General features: G+C 50.0%; 1 protein-coding gene across 4 annotated transcripts; it reads right to left on the reverse strand.

Annotated features, from left to right (window-relative positions):
* Nucleotides 1-345: 345 nt before the first annotated feature.
* On the reverse strand, nt 346-17,907 carry ACSBG2 (acyl-CoA synthetase bubblegum family member 2). Of its 4 annotated transcripts, none has more exons than XM_074851484.1 (15): nt 17,809-17,907; nt 13,332-13,461; nt 10,812-10,891; nt 9,974-10,215; nt 8,901-8,989; nt 8,204-8,324; nt 7,656-7,736; nt 6,993-7,142; nt 6,619-6,795; nt 5,828-6,009; nt 5,332-5,565; nt 4,434-4,651; nt 3,374-3,513; nt 2,180-2,426; nt 346-1,790 (listed from the first exon to the last, which is right to left on the reverse strand). In XM_074851484.1, the coding sequence occupies exons 2-15, from the start codon at nt 13,454-13,456 to the stop codon at nt 1,681-1,683; spliced, it is 2,196 nt and encodes a 731-aa protein (XP_074707585.1). In that variant the 5' UTR covers nt 13,457-13,461; nt 17,809-17,907; the 3' UTR covers nt 346-1,680. The 4 variants fall into 4 exon arrangements, with proteins under 4 accessions (XP_074707585.1, XP_074707586.1, XP_074707587.1 ...); XM_074851485.1 differs by lacking the exon at nt 17,809-17,907 and adding an exon at nt 17,155-17,457; XM_074851486.1 differs by lacking the exon at nt 17,809-17,907 and adding an exon at nt 16,867-16,885.
* Between the last annotated feature and the right edge of the window lie 631 nt (nt 17,908-18,538).

Raw genomic sequence — 18,538 nt, forward strand, 5'->3', positions numbered from 1 at the left:
GGGCACGGGAGGAGCAGCAGAGGGAAAGGAAACGCGTCTGACTGCCCCCATCTTCGTGCAGATGGTGCAGTTGTAGGTCTGTTGCTTAAATCCTGTTGCTGCTTCACATCTGGGGGCCCTGGGGTTTGAACTGTCCCCGCTGCTCCCGGACCAGGTGGGGATTTGTCCCAAGCCCTGAACAGCCGCGAGCAAAGGTTGAGGCCAGGAGCTTAATTCCCCTTCCTGGGGCTGGAGTTTGTACCCCTCATCCCCTCCCTCAGGGCTGCTGCAGCTCCCCCACCATCAGGCAAAGCGACCCCGACCCAGCGCAGAGCTGAGCCTTAGTTTGCAGAAATTACCGAAGCATTAAGACACCAAACTGCAGCGGGTATTTATTAGACATTCCTCTGAACCGCGGGGCCGCTTCCGACTCAGCCAAGAACACAAAACGTTTGCGCACGATCAGCAGCGGTTACAATAGTGCGTTACCCCACCGGGCCTGTGCAAGTGGAATTTCCCTGAGCCCAGAGCAGGTGCTGAATTTCAGGTTTAAGCCCCGCCTAAGGTACCTGGTGCAGGTACCGTTCCTGCCCTCGCAGCGCTGTGGGGGTGACCCATCCGCATCGTTTCACAGCGCAGCTGCCTCCTGCTCCACTTGCGTTCAGGTAATGATTTCTAGTTCAAAATAACCCATTTTACAAGCAATCCTTCATCTGCTGTTGGGATCAACGGTCCCTCCAGGCACTGGGCAGACTGGAACGAGCTTTGCAGAACCAGTTAGAAGAAACTCAGGAGCTACCAGCAGCAGGTGCTTCCCCCCAGGCTGGGAGAAGGCGACCCCGGGTGTCCCTGGGTCAGTGAATTGGGGTGAGGGGCCTCCAGGGGTGCTGGAAGGGCCGATCACGGACCTTCAGAAGGAGCCACCCCTGAGCTTGGGCTTCCCAACACCGTCTCCGCTCTGCAGGGGCAGCTACAACGCCTGCCCCCCCCCCCCGCCCCCCTCCAGTTCTGCCCCTTTCAGGAGGTGCTGGTTGGCATTTCTAGGACTAAACTACAGCCCCTGCCCCCAGCCTTGGCACTAGGCCCTTGCCTGCAGCACTCCAGAGCACAGGCCGGGTATGTTATTTTAACAACTTATGGCTTCATTATACCTCAAGATAAATCAGACTCAAAAATATTGCACAGACAAACCCAGCAAAGGTGAGGTTCTACATCCCCACTGAGCCAGTGTGTGCAGTCACACGGCCTTCACCACCCGACAGAAGAGTTTGTGGGTAAAGAGATGTAAAATAATTCAGATAGCAGCAGCATGCAGTTAAACGTGCATCAGGGGGAGGGAAGTACACTGCTATAAAAAGAAATCTGCCTTTCTCCCTCAGCAGGAAAACTGCAGTTCCTGATTGTTTTACATTCAGCTCAAAAAAAAAAAAACCTTTGGTTAAAACATAATATGGATTTAAGGTAAATGTTGTATTGCCCTTATAAAAATGTAAAGACAAAACCAACAAAGCAGAGATATTCGGGGATACCTCAGCACTGAACACAGACAGGAACACACCGGGCACGGACACGCTCACCACACTGCGGCACGAGGGCCGGAAGCGGTTCGGAAGGGCTGTGGGACCAGGGCTGCCTTTATTCCAACGGGAGCCACAGGAGGGGAATCGGCCTCCGGGTTTCCTTCAGTCCGAGGCCTCCGCGCTACTGCCGAGGAGCGGTCGCAGAGGGTGTGTCCACCTCTGCGTAGAACTGGGCGATTTGGGCTTTGTACTTCTGGGCCACCGCTGGTCTCTTCAGCTTCATGGTGGGGCCTGTGGGCAAAAGCCAGCAGAAGGTTTTAGGGGCGACGGTACCATCTGGAGACAGGAACCGGTATCGGAGTGGAACAAGCCTGAACAAAGATTCAGGACACGTGAGCAGACGTTGGTTTCTAAATTGCTCTTTGTGATTAATGAAATCTCCGCTTCCTTCCCCTGTGACGAGACACAGCGCAGCCATCCTGTGAGGGACAGGGCAGCGCTGCTCAGGTGGGTTCTGCCAGGAATTCACCCCACCCTCCCCAAAACTATGGCCTGGAAAAGCCACAGTGAGGAAGGGCCTTGGGGAGCTCTGGGTGTGGGGGGTGCTGGGGGGGAGTTGTCTGCAAAATACCCAGGGAAGAGGGGAGGGGGTGACCCCAGCAGCCCCACCCACCACTCACCAAGCTCTCCCCCGAAGACGGAGAAGTCCTTCTCCAGAAGGACCCACTTCTGGACTTTCTGGGCATTCGAGACCGCTCCCTCGTTGACCGCCGCAATTCCCTTCTGGATCGCCGCGTAGACGGCCTTGTCTTTGCTGCTGATGATTTCAGAGACTTTGGTCGCTTTGCTGCCCAGTTTCTGACAGTATTCAACAGCTTCTGGAGCGAGGTCATCCAAGGGCTCGCCCGTTTCTCCGTCCGACTTGCACTGCAAGGCACAGCCCAAGGGGCGACTCGGGATCACTGAACGCCGGGTTCCCCTCCCAGCGACGAGCCTCACAGGGACCCACCCCATCTCCTTCCCCGCCCCAGCACCAATTAATCAACCCAACATCCAATTAATCAACCACTGCAATTTTCATACCCCTGATGCAAACCACCGCTTCAAATGAAAACTCGCTGAGGCAAAATGCAAATGAAACTCCTCCAGATCTCTGCCTGCTCCACAGCCCTGTCAGCACCAGGGAGCAGGCTGGGGACAGAGCTCACCTCCCCAGCTCCTCCCGCGCTATCCCAAGCTGATCCCCTTTTTCTGGACCTTTTTTCTGGGCTGCAGTTTACTTCCCTGCATCCCACAACAGCGTAACAGCCTGCAGGAAGTCAACACATACAGCACCCGACTGAGAGAAGCACAGCACCAACCCCCGGGCCTGGCTGGGTGTCTCTTGCACAAGGGCGAGGTCATCAGCCTCAGCCTCGCTAACGAGCAATTACCACCATCCCAAAAACCCACCACCCGTGAGGGCTCCAGCCAGGAGTCAGCCCAGGCCACCACAGACGCCTCACTGTGGCATTTAAAACCAGCATCTTGAATCACTGACAGCTCGTTACTGTCCAGGCTGCTCCAGGAAATACTAAAAATGGGTAAGAAAAGCAGCAGGGTTTCTTTTTTCAGTCTCATTTTTAGGTCTTTCACTTCTGTTTTCTGCCCTATGTGGTACAAACAGTCGCCCAGAAGAACCCGACAGCCTGATCAAGCAGCGATGCTCATTTCTCTGTACAGTTACAACCGCTCTTTGCAACTCAGCTACAAGTCATACTCCGCGATGCCTCCCGTCTCGAGAAGACGATGTAAAAACGTGTAACAATTACCCTTCTCATGGGAATCAAACACATTCAGCAACACAGATGGATTCCCACCCTCTTTTCTATTACCTTTAGCGTTAGAAGCATAGCAAGGAATTTTTCTTTGTCTCCAACCAACATGGCATTGCTGATGAGGGGAAGAGCATCTTTTACAGCATCCTCAATGGGAACGGGAGGAATGTTCTCACCTCCTGCAGTGATGATGAGCTCTGGAAAAGAGTCAAACCTTGATTGATGCTTAGAGCTTTTCCCCCTTCCTTCACATCTGAGATAACTTGATAACCCCTTTGTGTCCACCGGATCAAACAGGGTGTCTGTGCCCCTGCACCCAGCGAAGGCAGCAAACCTGGAGGACTCTGGTCAGGCCAGAAGAGAGGAGCCGGAGGCCTGCGCGCACACAGCGCTGCAAAAGCTGCTTTAACACTCCAGGGGGGTCTGTTTGCAGTTTGGGAACACGGGGTGTGGCGTACGAGCGCCTTTGTACCCTGCCACAGTCACCTGAGGCTCCAAGGCGTGTAAGTTGGTACCCAGGTGTTCAGAAACTGAATCTGCTGAGGCAGAGCAGAGTTTTTGAAGTTAGACAGTGTTGACGCAGAGCAGAGCCGAGCCTGCCTTTCTTGGCTGCCTTTCACAGATTTCCTAAGGCAGCTCCTTTGTGTGACCATTTATCTCTTTGTGAGGACTGAAGTCTTGCATGAAATTGGATTTTGTTTGGGGTTGGTCAACGCGGCGTCCCAAGACGTGCGTTGCTACAAGCTGTTTTCACAACTCTGTTAACCTGTAAGGGAGAGCAGCAGCTTAAGTAGCAAAGCTTGCTGAAACGGGAGGGAGCTGGCAGTACGCACAGCTGGACCTGGACACGTCTGGCACACAAAAACAAGCCAACAAAGCACCAACTACTGCTGCTGGAATCAGAATTCCCCTGCAAACACGCGCTGGTTTCAGAGGTCAGCCCTCTCCTCCCGTCACACACCTTGTCACATGCTCAGCGGCAGGACACGCTGCAGCCATATTCATATTAAAATCTTCAGAAGTACTTAAATATTCTTCTGTGCAAGCCACAACCACATAACCAGCAGGGTCTGAACACACTGTATCACAGTACTGACAAACTCAGGGGATGCGTTACCTTTAATTCTGCCAGTGATGTAGAGGAATCCATCTTTATCGTGCTTGCCAAGGTCACCTGAATGCAGCCAGCCATCTTCATCAATTGCCTCTTTGGTTTTTTCTTCCATGTTCAAGTAGCCCATGAAGATGTGCCTTCCCGAGAAGCAGATCTCCCCGTTGCCATCTCCATCTGGCTTATGAATCAGTGTCTGGCAGCCTGTGAGGGCCTTTCCGCAGCTTCAAGAGAACACACACCCATGGCATTTAAAACAAGAATTTAAAAAAAAAAAAATCCAATAGCTGAGCAGAATGAGACTATAACAGTGCCCTCTCAAGCTAAAGTGTTTGAACAAAGCCAGGCGGCTTTTTATTACAACTGCTTCAGCAAGAAACTTGTAAACTTAAAAGGCATCTGCTTATGTAAGGGGAACTACAGAAAAAGTTGTTATTGCAGAGAGATCAGTGCTCACACACCTGGTGTTTTCCGCCCATTGTTCTCAAACACCTGAGCTTTGCGTTAGAAGATAAATGTCCCTGGCAGCAAGCTCTTACTGATGGTGGTGTTCACGCCGCTGACTGAACCCACAGGGACTGAACAAGCCATTCAGAGCAACAACAGTCTTACTGCATCTATTAATTTGACCTTAAAGCGAACTGTGGGCTAGAGTTACTAATTTTTCTTTCTCCCCATGAACCCTTTGCTGCTTCCTCAGTTCCTACAGATCCAGGCCAAGTTAAATTTAAAGTAACACGGCTGCTGCCCTTGGCAGATCTCTTCATCTGCAGGATGTGACCAAAGGAACTGGCTCCCCAGTGACTTTTTACTGGCAGCAGAACTCTGGGGACATGCCTGACGCAGGAGAAACCTTAAAGCAGCTCCTCCTCCCAGCCAGTGCTCTGCTCAGAAAGGGGTTTACCTGGTCAGCTTGAACGCATGAGGCAGAGAGATTGTGTGAGGCCCAGAGCTCTCACTCATGCCGTACAGCTCAAGCACAGGAATGTTCAGACTTAAAAAAAATTCCAGCGTCTCCCTGGTAATGGGAGCAGCCCCCGTGTAGCACTTGGTGCACCGGTCCAGCCCAATGGCCTTTCGCACTTTCTTGTACACCAAGTGCCTGGCTAAGTGGAAATTCATCGGGACTTCAGAATACCTGTAGGAGAAAAATGGTTACAAGAGCTCAGTCACCAAGCAGAACTTCTTCCCCTTCCTCCTTTAACTTCAGCCTATTTTAGTCTATTCAGTAAAAAAATTATTCCCCTCCCAGCCCTTGCTGCTCACCCTACACTGGTACAAGCGCTACATTTGGCTTTTACTGTCCCTAAGTCTGGCCTGTTACACAGGATCTAATTCCTGATCTGATAGTAAAGTTCTCCTAATATCTGTAACACCCCTTAAGTGTAGCTCATCATTACCCGTTCATCCGCTTCAGGTTTGTCTGCAACCCGACCCCCTTGGCCCACGACGCCACTTTTCTTCTGAGTGTTGATGATTTTGCACCTACAGATTTCATTTTTTCTTCCATTTTCTCCCAGACACGAGGAACTCCCAAAAAAGCAGTTGGTCTCACTTCCCGCAGGGTGTCTACCAAAGTGCCCTGAGCAAAGCAGAATTTAATACAGTTTTTACAAGTGCTGCACTGCGGACTTCAGGTCAGCACCGGTCGCTAGCCGAAGCTTTGGACTTTGCCGTCAATTTTGAGGAATTGCTCAGTGTCAGCCGCTGTGCCACCATGAGAAAGGAACCCCAGGAGCATTCAGAGGCCACAGCGGTTTTGAGCAGACAGCAAGGGCTGATGCTTTCAGTGCCAGCACTGACACAGCACCAAGAGAAGAATCGTTCTCTTCTCAGGACACGGATTTAATGGTGGTGGCATTTTGCAATGTGGACAGAGCAAATATAAAGCCGTTGCTCAACCCAGCTGTCGGGGTGGAGAACTGGTGTCAGGCGAGACACTGAGAAGCTCTGAGCTGTGAAGTGCTCGGTCAGCGTATCCCAGCTCACAACAGAAGGCAAAGGTCAGAGTGGCTGTACTTGTCCAACCAACAGACCCTTACACAGCAGCAGTTGGTCACTCTGCAAATAAACCAGGTTAGCAACAGCTTTCAGAATCAGGAGATAAGTCAGCCACGTTTGTTTTAAAGCACCCACCCCAGCTACAAGCAGGTGGATGGCTGTAGGATTTTTAATTCTCTTATGTTTTTACCTTTAATGCATCTGGCTGAGCAAAGAAAACTTGAACACCAAACGTCATTGCCGACCAAATATCTGACATCTGGGCTGCAATATGGCTGAGGGGCAGGTAGCTGACCACCAGTTCCTGCTTTTCTTTAGCATCTTTCAGCATTATGAAGCGCCCCGCCGCCGCCGCCGTCCACGTCAGCTGTAACAAGACCCCACATCAGTATTTAGTGACGGCTCTTCTGAGAAGGCACAACGCAGCACACGCGGCTCAGAACGAGCCGACAGTGTCCCGTGACCGTGACATCAGACACGTTCTTCAGTGGATCTCTGCCCTCCCTCAGCACCCACCTAAGGTCACAGTTGTTGCAATGAGCAGCTGTACAGAAAGGTACTTACGTTGTCATGACTGAGCATTACTCCCTTGGGCTGCCCAGTTGTCCCCGAGGTATATATCAGTGTACAGCACTGGTTGGGCTTCTGCGACAAAACGATTTCACGGAGCTGAGTATCTGGAACATCTTTGCCAAGGGCCATGAACTCACTCCACTGGATTTAGAAGAGAAGAGCTCGATCACTTTGTAGCCTGTCATTCATGTGCAAAATTAAACCCTTTGCTACACATGAAGAGAAGGAAACGGTTTCCTACATCCAAACCTCTGGCAGAACGTGGAAGAGGTTGTAAATATGTGCTGTCAGCCCGACAGTGTTTTCTGGCTGCCACAAGAGGCATGGCAAGAAGCAGAAAAGGAGACAGATCCACCCTGAGGAAGCTCACTAGCTCGGCAGCAACTCTGGTTTTGACTGGGAGTGCTGAGCTGGAGTAACTGTGGGACCTGAGGCTGCCTTGCAGAGGTCGGTACGCTAACACCCTCCCTTACAACATGGATTATCAAGGTTTGAACAGCAGCAGACATCTACTGCTTCAGCAAGGCAAGCAATCCCTCGCTAAAACCAACACAAGCTCATGTGATGACAGTCCCCTGGAAGGTGATGGTGGCTGGGAAGCCATCAGCTAAACTCAGCCAGAATTCACGAGCCCTCAAGTTGCCCAGTACTTACAGAGTACAGGTTTGGTCTCTTCTCTTTCAGCTCTTCCCCATACTGGACAATAGCTTTCAGATGAGGTAGTTTATGCTGAATCTGTGTTAAGAAGGGAGATTTGTGAGAAGGAGCAAATCCTGCTTGTCCCTTTTGAGCCTAAGTAACCCACCACTTAACATGCTACTGCTACTTGCCATTTTAAGTAAAGCTGAGACTCTCATCTGTGTTTATGAAAGGGAACAGGGAAGCCTCACTAGAGACAGTAATCATTTGGACTGGGACATTGCCAGCCAACCTAGGGGGATGCTCAATTGTTTGTTTTGGCTTCTCAAATTTTAAGGTCAAGGCTTTGCTAAGCTGTAGAACCACCATTTAACCTCTCATGAGATTTAGCACTAGTGACTACTCATCTGGCTTGAACAGGGAGCACACCGAGTAGGCTCCATCAGTTCACCCCTGCTTTCAGATCCACCATTTTCCTCAGGTATTACCCTCCCACAGCATTTACCCTCCCACATCTGTCAGTAGGATGCTGTAGCCTCCAGTCATTTAAAAAGTATATTTACTTCTAAGATTTTCTGCAGCTGTTTATGGTTTTCCACAACCAGAACGTTGGCACTACAGCTCTCTGCTACATAACAGCAGGCCTCAGGAGAGTTGGTAGTGTAGATACCAACAGCAAATCCACTAAAAAAGAAAAGGAAGAAAAACAAAACAGAAAAGTAAAACACAGAATTAAGAGGATAAGCAGAGTTGCTGGCAAAATTCAGACCATTTAAACTTTAACTGAGGAAAAATGTTAGGAAGAATATCCCATAAAACAACAAGAAGTGGAGGGCTTAATTCCAAGAGCAAAGGCTCTGTTCTGGGGCACGGGACGTGTCAGAATGGTGTAAGGGACCAAAATGTCTCAGGTGGAAGGCGGTTATCAAAATCCAGTGTTGTGATTCTCTGGCACTTCCCATCATATTTTTCATCACAGTGTCAGTAAGCATGCTTTGGGATTAACCTACTGCTCATCTTATTTCGAGATAAGCACTTGGCTAAAAAATTTAATTTTTGTCTCATTAATTCATAATGAGGAGCATTTAGGTTCTAGCTATCTTCATTAAATTCAAACATAAGCAGTTGGTATTGTTGGGTTTTTTGGTGGGTTTTTTTCTTGTTTTTTTTTAAATCAAAAACTGCTTCTCACATGAATACTGAAATTACTACCTGAATGCTGACACAAAATGCGTGTCAAGAGACAACGTTCATTCTTACCCTGCAAGGATAGCAGCAATGTCAGCAATAAACCACTCTGCAGAATTAAATCCCAAGATGCACACTCCATGGAAACGCTCTAGTCCCAGCTGTAAACAAGACATGAGATTACAGCAATGTTGCTTTTCCTTTGAAGAATGCTTAAGAGTTAATTTACAGATCTCTGCCGCGAGCACAACGTCAAGGGAAAAGTTCATGCTATTATATAAGGTAATTCACACTGAAAAGCTTCCCAAGACCTAATATGAAACCAGTTAAGTTTTGGATCAGACACTGTCCCACTTTATCAGTAGGCAGGAAAAAAAGGATTTGCTTAGGTCTGCTCTGGGTAGGACCAGCTCACTGGCACTAGCAGCTTTCTAAAACTGCAATCCAGGTAATTATCAGTTCCCTTCAGGCTGGGAACAAGAAGGTAAGAGGTTAAACACCTACTGAGAGATTTCGTACAGGTTAGATATGTCAAACATTAATAATGACAAGAGCAACAAGCTCCAGTTGTAATAATGACAGTCAGAGGCACTTCGCTATGAAATTCCAGCTGTTGAAGTCCCAGTCTTTAAATCTTCAGCCATTCTCTGGTTTTGTCCCAGAGAGGCAGTATGTAGACTGGAAGATCCCACCATAGGAGTAAAAAGAGTGGCCTTCACTTCAAGAAGCACGACTTCATCATGAGAACAGTAAGGATATGTAATGCTGGTTTCTCTGCGTGTCTTAACTGCCAACAGTACAGGCCAAAAGGTTCAGTCAGTTTGGACACTTAAGTCTGATTCATTCAAGTTTTTTCTTAGAAAGATTAAAAATTACATGCCTTCCGAGGGGCATGGTCCAGGTTTGCTGTTTACCTCTTTAAATGTTTCCTTGCACGCTTTTTAGTTGAATGCAGAAGCAACTTGCAAGAAATTCAAACAAAAGTACTGTGGTAATTACCAAGCTGCTCATTGTGTGTTCAGGTATTTCCCTGTCACTTTAAGCCTCACCTACACCCAGAGATTTGCAGGTTTAAGATACAGTTGACTACAGCCATTTCAGCAGTTAAACTGACTGAATATGAGGAGAATTCAACAAAAGCTTACCTTCAGAAAGCTTTTTGCTGCTTTCCAGCACTCATCATAGTACATCTTATATGTTAGTTTTATCCACTGGCCACCCTTCTTGGATGCAAGGGCATAATAATCACCATATTTACTAGCAGCTTCCTGGAAGAGCTCATGAACGGTCTTTGGTGCCTCACTGCCTATGCCCTGTTCATCCATCCTCAGTCTAACTTCTCCATCTCGTCGTGTGGTCCACACACTGGAGGTAGGAGGTGAAGAGGCTGGTTTGAAAGAAAAGTGTTCAGCATCTTATATTTAGAAATTACTTTCTGCCATAACAGAAATATAAATACAAGTATCAAACATATCAAAGCAATGCTAATATAACCCCTCTCACCCCCCTTTTTGACCTTTTATTCTTGGCAAGTTTGCTGTACAACTCCCAGTATTTTAGTCCAGGACTAATAGATGAAGCCTTTAAAGCACTTTCAAAATTTTGTTAAAACATTTCCCACTTATCCCCCTCTAACCTGCTTTGCTGCCCTAAAACACTTGTACTGGTAAGGTTGCAGCTTCCTATAACGATCATGTACACTTGTGCCACTGTGCTTGTTTTCTTTTTTCTTTTTTTTTTTTTTTTTTTTTTAAGGAGGACTGAAAGTAGTACATTATTACCTGGTAGATAAGCATTAGGTGACACTACCTATTTTACCTCCTGAAGCACATCTGTGCTTTAAAGTCAAAGTTCAAGAGGCTTCTGGACAGCCCATCCTGCAATTTGAGTTTCTTCTTCCACTGTTACGGCTTGCTAAATGCCTCTCTCATTTCAGTAATAATTTTATGCACACCACAGTAACTAAAAATTCTTTCTACCTACCTTGGAAACCAAGCGTGTCTGTCTGACATCCCTCTGTCTTAGCACCTGCAGCTGTCTCAGTGCTGCGGACCTCAACAGCTCTGCAAAGCAAAAGCAGTTAGTCTTGAGTAGGCTTTAGCCTGCTGGCAGAACAACACCGTCAGCATCCTTGCCCCTTCACTTAATTATAATAGTCCTTGGATGTCAAAGTGGTTCCTGATGTTCTGCAGGTGACTTTACTAATTTTACTAGCCTGCATGGCTATGGCAACAAAAGAGGTCCCTCCCGGAGAGTGCGCAAGCTTTGCCTGCACTGCTTTTAAACACATGGATGTTGTCCTAATTACAGCTATCATTTCAGATGCGCTGCAGAAGAATCCATAAACACGTCATCCAGAAAACAGCGATAATTTAATACCAGTGGTCTGCTCTAGGTGCCTGAAACAAAGAGTCTACAGCAGCGAGGAGGAGGGCAGGAAGGGTCACGGGGATCTGGTGCTTATCTCCTGTCTGCATCGTTCGAGTGTAACGGGGAGGGGGGCCCCGGCAGCCTCTCTGCTAGGCCGAGCAGCAACCCCCCTGGCTAGATTTCCTCAGGAGATTTCCTGCAAAGGCCAGGCCAGCTGAGGAGCAGGAAATTGATTTAACAGGAAATCTTGTTCTTAGGTATTCCTAATAAAGCTAGCGCATCTGGCTCCCCCCAGCTGGTTGGGAAGAAATGGAAACAGGCACATCCCCCGTGTACTTCAGCCACACTCCTCCCCAGGAACTTGCCCCGCAGCGCCAGCTGGAAGTTGCCCCTTTCAGCCTTGCCAAGATGTGGTGAAACGCTACCTGCCCACCGCTGTAGGACAGCGTTCTTCCTCCGTCCCTTTCCAGGACAAACTTTCTCATTAAGTGATGAAGAAAGGAATAATCAAGCCCACGTCAAACCACAAGCTGGAAGCCAGACCTTGTGAGATTTGGTGTTGGAGTCCCTGTGCTCTGCTCCCTAGAAGGACATCCCACCCCCCAACCCCCAGGCAGGTGACATTTGTTCCCCTACCCCAGGCAACACCCCGCTGGGACCATCAGCATAGCACTAAGGTCCAAGTTTTAGACAACCCAAGATTATATTCCAGAAAGCCAAAATTTCCATCTTGCCTTGCGGAACCACCCTCCCGGGGCCCTTCGCTCCAGTCCATCAGGAAGGTGTGTGTTTCTTCACACCAGTGCTAGGTTTACTCTTCCCCATGGCAACGTTTGGTGCAAGGTTCCTCTCCAGCACCTACTCCTGGGTCTCCCAGAAGGCCTGCAGGCTCTGACATCACAAGGGCCCCAACCCTCTGCAGGGGCAGCTCTGGGGTGAAAAGAAGCCCCGACATCTCTGCCCGTCCCCCTCAGACCACACAGGCAGGAGCTCCTCTGGTCCCGTGCAAACTCCTCAGCCTAATCTAGGCAGCTTCCCACCGAGCCCCACATTTTCTTCCCTTTCTACTAGACCAAAGAGAAGACAAGCCAGCACGAGGCACTGTATGAATTTCAGAGTGAGGGGTAAATCTCTTCATTTTACATTTTTTTCTGAATTTCTAGGGGATAGTCAATGATTATTGCTTCAGGCATATGATAAGGTTTAAGGCATAGAGAAGATTTGACACAGCTACTCCCACGTACTGTCCAAAAGCAGAACTGCCTCTCCTAACCAGTCTGCAAGCCAGAAACCAGAGGGAAGTAAATAATGTTTTTTTTTCTTTATTTCCCCAAAGAATTACAAGATGTTCCCAACTATGTGTTTCCTCCTCATTGAGAACATTTTTCAGCACAGATTAAGACTCAGTTGCAACAGTTCTGCATCATTTCCCCACCAGCTTTTAGGATCAAAGCATGCAAATGATCCAGTGATACGAGCAAAAAAACCCCAGCTTTTTCCCTTACAGTGAATCATCTTTTTCTCCCCCTTACTACATGCAATTTAAATGCAGCCTGAAAAAAAATTATGTAAAGAGTTTTTTGTCAGCTATATCCCATTACACTGCGGTGATATACAGGCCCTTAACTAGTGATCTGTTCTTTAGTAAGAGGCTGCTTAGATTTACAGAGAGACTAACAGGAGTTTGATAAAAATCAGCAAAGGTACTGCACACAAGCTATCACCTGCAGAGGCAGCCTCTCTGTTGTCAACATAATGTTGTATTTGCCAGGTATTCTAAGTATTTGATCAGTGCCCTCCTAATTACATAGAATTAACAACCATGCAAAGTTCCTTCCTAAGAGGTGATCTTTCCATCTACACGGAATATTCTGCCATTCCTGTGCTTTATATTAAACACACACTACTTCAAGCTCCATACTCCGTGTAGTAGCTACGTGCAGCAAATTTAATGCTGTTCCTCTTCTTTTGAGAGAGCAAGATTGTAGATTCAGCTTTTAGGTTTTGGAAGTAGTAACAAATGTTTGAAAGTTCTTCCAAAAAAAAATCTTAATTAATCTAAGTAAACATGATAGAATACAAACTATATCCTATGTACACCACAGAGAAAATCAAAGCTTAAATGAGACAAACCCAGTTGAAGAGCTGAGCAGTACATCATCCAGTGACACCTCACAGTTCCCTTGAGGATCTGAAGTAAAATAACCCGTGGGGACTGGTTCTGCAAGTGCCATACGTGCATCTGACTCACACAGCATTGTCCCTGTAAAAACAGGTTTTAAAAATTAAAATACAATCAAACACTATGGTAAAATCAGCTTCCATTGATGTAGCTATCCGAGCAAGGCAAGCCCAAAGCAGGCATGACTTGAGACTGCTGGTTTTGCATGAAATAGGGTAAATTCTCACAGCAGACGCAGCGCACTCTGCATCACGCTCGGTTCATTCGAAAAACCTGATCATCAGTAGACGATACATCCACTCCCACATTCGAAAACAAGCGTGACAATTACAGCTTTGACAGCTTTTACCATGAGCTTAATTTAAATTTTACACTCCCTTTGCCCCAAATGTTCCCACTCGTCTCTCAGACCCCCCCAAACCCACCACCATCCCCCCCCCCAAACCCGCCACGGCAGGGCTCTGGGTCCAGCCTTACAACGCATCGCCTTTGTGCCGCCTCTCCTCCCGCAGCTGCTCCGGACGGGCGCCCAAGATGAAGTGTAATATCCTTTATTTTTAAACTAGCGCCCAGGAGGCAGATCTGGAGCATCTTATGTCATGTGCTGCCTGCCTCGCAATTGGAAGCGGCTCCTCACCCCACACCGCCGCCTCTTAAGGAAGCTCTGGCTCCGTGCCTGCCCCCCAGCCTCGAGCACACCGGGATTTGGGGTCCCTCTTGGGGGACACAGCCCCGGGACACCCCAGAGATTTAACCTGTTCTCATCAAAATCACAACGGCTGCAAAAGCGCTGTTTTCAGTGGCCCCTACATCGCTTTCAGGACTTTGTCTTTAGGGGATTTTGTCACCTAAATGAAGTGTTGATTTTATTTAACATTTACATTCGTCAAAAGCCTTTGATGCTTATGAGTTGACAGGCTGAGCTTTAATTGTTTCAGGGGATTTCTAACTGATTGGAGATGAATCTCATTATCCTTGATCTTTTTAAAAAGTGGATTTTAGCACGCTATTTTGTTACCTGCATCAGACAGACGCAATTTAAAGCAGGCAACGTGAAGAGCATGTTTGTCTGAATGACGACAGACGGGAGGAAAAGGAAAGAGCCCTTTATCTAACGAATCCGACACAGCCGAGCTCTTCTGCCTCTGACGGGTGGGGAAAGCCACGGCCACAATTCACAGCAGGCAGACCTGCCTCCAGCCCAGGAAAGCACATCCCCCCCTTCTGCTTACTCATCTACGGAAGGACACGTTGCTGCTCACGCCACGCTCTGCTACAGGCTACAATTCACAGCGCAAAAAAAAATAGTTCAAGTCACAAGCAGCTGAGAAAGGGATGTCTCCAAAAATCCCATCTCTGACGCTCCAAGATAATTGGCAGATGTCACCCAACACCCCATTCAAGGCTAAAACACCAGAGCAGTTTATTCTGCCTTTTTTTTTTTTTTTTAAATAAGACAGCTGTGAGAAAAGGGGCGTTTTCTCTACAGAGCAGCCCAGTGCTAGGAGCAGCCACCCAGACCTGTGAAACCTGGGTTTAGTTCCCTCCCCAGCCCGGAGGGACTCAAACCCACATCTAGAAGAGCATGCCGGTTACCAGACTGCGTCGCGCCCGCTGGAGGTGCCACCACCGCCTCTTCTGGCTCAAGGACAGTCCCAGGCATGAGGCGAGGAGTGGACTGTAGCTGTCAACAGGCCTGACCCCCTTTCACAATACTGCACCCACGTCCCTCCCTGGCGCCCCAGAACAAGGAGTTCAAGGCTCCCCTGCATCCTGAAGGAGGCTTTTCTCTCTGTACTAATTACAGCATTTCTCTCGCCATCTGCTCTTGTTTCAAGAGATAGGGTGGGGTGTCCTCATGCCAGTTATCTCACAGCACAGCCCAGCAAGTCTTGGGTAGCAGAGGTTGGTTGGAAACACGCTGGGCAAAGCAAGGCAGAGGTGTCACCTCCCGACAGGCGTTTTGGCTGGTAGGCTGAGGGCTTCTGCATCATCACCCCCAGTCACTCGAGAGGAAAAAAGGCTTCAGCGTGGAAACCATGACCACATTCTGCCCTCGCTGCGCACACACTCTTCACCGAGTCACCCTGTACAGGACAGACCCCTGACAGCAGCGTCTCCTGCTGAGAGGTGTTTGGTTCCCAAGCGGGGGCACAAAGATCAAGGGCATGAGGTTGCACAACTGGAAAGTCCAGGGAGATGCAGCAGGACATCGCTGTCACCATCACATCCAGGGGGAAGGGTTCTTCAAGGAAAATCTAGATGTTAAGGCCACAGGGCCCTCAACACCGGGAGGGCGGCAGCACCCTCCTGCAGCAGCAGAACGACTGGAGAGCGCAGGTACGCTTGCGCCAGGAGACTGAAAGCTGAAGTGCAACCTGGTTGTGCAAGTTTCCTTGGGAACACAGGCCATATATAACCACATATATAACGAATTTAGGTTAGAAATAAAAATTTGCCAATATATATACTCTCACTAGCTCTAAGCACTGCAGCTAGCCCCTTCCTTCTCTGACGCTTCCTTACAAACACAGCTATGCTGCACAAGCCACTGGAAAACACACACACCCGCCAGAGCCAGGCTGAAGGCTCGCAGTAGCTCACCAGAGCCAGGCTTAACCCTCGCGGTAGCTCACTGGGGCAAACAGGATCACGAATGACCCTCTCCTGCCCCACGCTGTTTCCAGAGGAGTTAACACACTGTGGATGCACCACAGATGTTCAGGAACACGAAGAACACACACCCAAACAAAAACCTGCTGAAAGAAACCTCCCTTTCAATTAAGCAGTGTGACAACTAAAGTCATTTAAATACAAAGCATCTTCTGCTTTGAGGGAGCACTGTGTCCTAGAACTGGAAGTTGGTGAACTATTTCATTGAAACCGCTGCAGAGCTTCACTGACAAAACAGAAGTTTGACTATGTGCAAACTCGTGACAGTCAACAGGACAGGAGTGAAGGTTTCATTTGTATGAGGCTCTGGACACGCCTTTACTTAGAACACACACAGAGCTTCAAAAGCATCAGATCAAATTCAAATTACTGCATATGTTCATCAGCCATCTTGACATTTTCCAGCACAGCCCACTTCGCTTCCCGTCACCGATTTCTTTTCTTTTTACTGGTAAAGGAACCACGTCTGATCCGGTCCAGTTTCCACTGTGCTGATCAGCTTTACGAGATTGCCACATTATCTCACTGCCTTGCCACATTTCCTCCAAAAGTGAAACTTGTCCTTTTTATTACTTTCTTTAAAGATTTATTAAGTGAGGAAACAGCAGCTGAGCAACCAACTCTTCCTCTTTTCGATAAATTCAATTTTTTAAAAGGTCAGCACTAAAAACCTCCTAAGCACTAAAGGTTTTCTCCTCAGCAGCACCACTGACCACGGGTCGGCGTACGGCTGGGATATTATCCCATACCCTCCTGATGCAGGAGAAAACACAAGGAAAAATAACCCCAGCCTCTACAAGCACGGTACCACACCAGAGATCCTGAATGATGACTGCAGACAGACGTTTGACTCCACCACCGCGCCTTCAGAGCTGAAGTTTGCTCGAACAAAGCCACCCACAGAACATCGCTCTGTCAGCCAGAGCCAGGGCTGCCCACTCCGAGCAGGGCACCGGCGTGGGCTGACCCCCAGGGCCGGAGGCACCGCGCAGCTCCTCAGCCACGCAGGCCACCGCGTAACTCCTGATTCTAAATTTTAAGCCGGTTGCTTCTCCAGGACACCGGGATCTTTGAGGTGAATTCCCCAGCAAAGTGACTCACCAGGAGGCTGAGTTCCTCTTTCCTAAAGTATTTGCTTCACTACACCAGCTGCGCTCATTTGCCTGCAGGCGGGAAAATCCCCTCGTGCAGAGTAAGAAAAGCACAGGGAGGTGTTTCCACAGACGTGTCACCCGTGTTTCTGCCAGCTTCCACACCGAGATTTCCCCCCCACTGGACGGGCCCGCCCGGCGCGGAGCCGGCGGCGGTCGGTACCGGAGCGACCCCGACCGCTCCCGTCGCCTCACGGGCTGTCCCGGGGCGGGTGACACCTGCCCACGGGGCAGGGACGGGCCTTCTCCTGGGGTGTCCCCGGCCCGCTGCGCGGCTGCCCTGCCAGGGCGGGTCGGCCCCAAACGAACCGTTTTATTTCACCCAAAACTAATTCCGGCCGCGTGGGCCCCGCCCGCGGCGGGTGGGCTCAGGCCCGTGTTCAACCTCCGCAGCAGCCCCACGCCGCCGCCCTCCCCCTCGGGACACCCACTCCACGGCAGCGCGGGGCCGGGCTGGGGCTCGGCGTGAGTGCCGCCGCGTTTTCCGCACCGCGAGGGGCCGATGAAGCGAAACCACCCCCCACACACACACACACCCGCCACGCGCAACCGCCCGCGAGTGGAAAACGGCCCCACGCGCGTTGGGCCGCGCACGCGCCGTTACCTCAGGAGCCGGCGGGCGCGCGCGCTCTGACCCCGCCACGCCCCCCCCGCGGCGCGAGAACAGCGGCCGCGCGCCGCCACGCGGGGCCCTTTAGAGCCCTCGCGGCGGGGGGGGCGGAGCCACCGCCCAGAGGGGCGGGGCGATCTCCCTTCCGCCCCGCCCACCCGCCCCCGCTCGAAAGCCCCGCGCGGCCTCACCATTGGACGAGGCGGCCGTCGGAAGGCTGCGAGGCCCCGCCCCTCGCCCCGCCCCCCCTCCCGCGGCCGAGGTCACTCGCGGTCGTTGCCCCGCCGGGCCCCGCCGCAGAGCCCCGAGCGCCGAGCGGCGGCCCCGGGCCGAGCAGCGCGGCCTCTCCGGGCGGAGCTCAGCGCCCGCGGGCTGCAGGCGGGCCGGGGCGGCGCCCGCGGGGCGCTGGGAGAGGCGTGAGGGGCCTCACGGTGCCCCCGGCAGCGGTGGGCGCCCCAGAAATGGAGGCGCAAGCAAGTGGAAGAGAAGCAGAGCTGGAGGGAAGCTGCTACAAGGATACTTGAAATTGCGAATGTACAGGGACCTGTAAAGTGGGACATTGAGTTTTAATGTTAGACATCACTTGTGTTTTACTAGCTTTTATTTTTCCTGCATTTTACTGTAATGTATATAATTTCATTTATACTTTTTCCTAACTACCCTCTGTAGTCATTACCCACTTATAAGATGTTTTGAAACCTTTAACTCCTTGCCTAGTAAAGAT

Source organism: Strix uralensis, chromosome 27, assembly GCF_047716275.1.
Source record: "Strix uralensis isolate ZFMK-TIS-50842 chromosome 27, bStrUra1, whole genome shotgun sequence".
Lineage (NCBI taxonomy): Eukaryota > Metazoa > Chordata > Aves > Strigiformes > Strigidae > Strix > Strix uralensis.

Bases quoted from the DNA above. Each gene is read 5' to 3' on its own strand.
- ACSBG2 (XM_074851483.1), bottom strand. The intron at 2,427-3,373 runs GTAATAGAAAAG...TGTGCCTTGCAG, and splicing joins CTATGCTTCTAACGCTAAAG to TGCAAGTCGGACGGAGAAAC. The intron at 1,791-2,179 runs GTGAGTGGTGGG...TTTTGCCCACAG, and splicing joins CGTCTTCGGGGGAGAGCTTG to GCCCCACCATGAAGCTGAAG.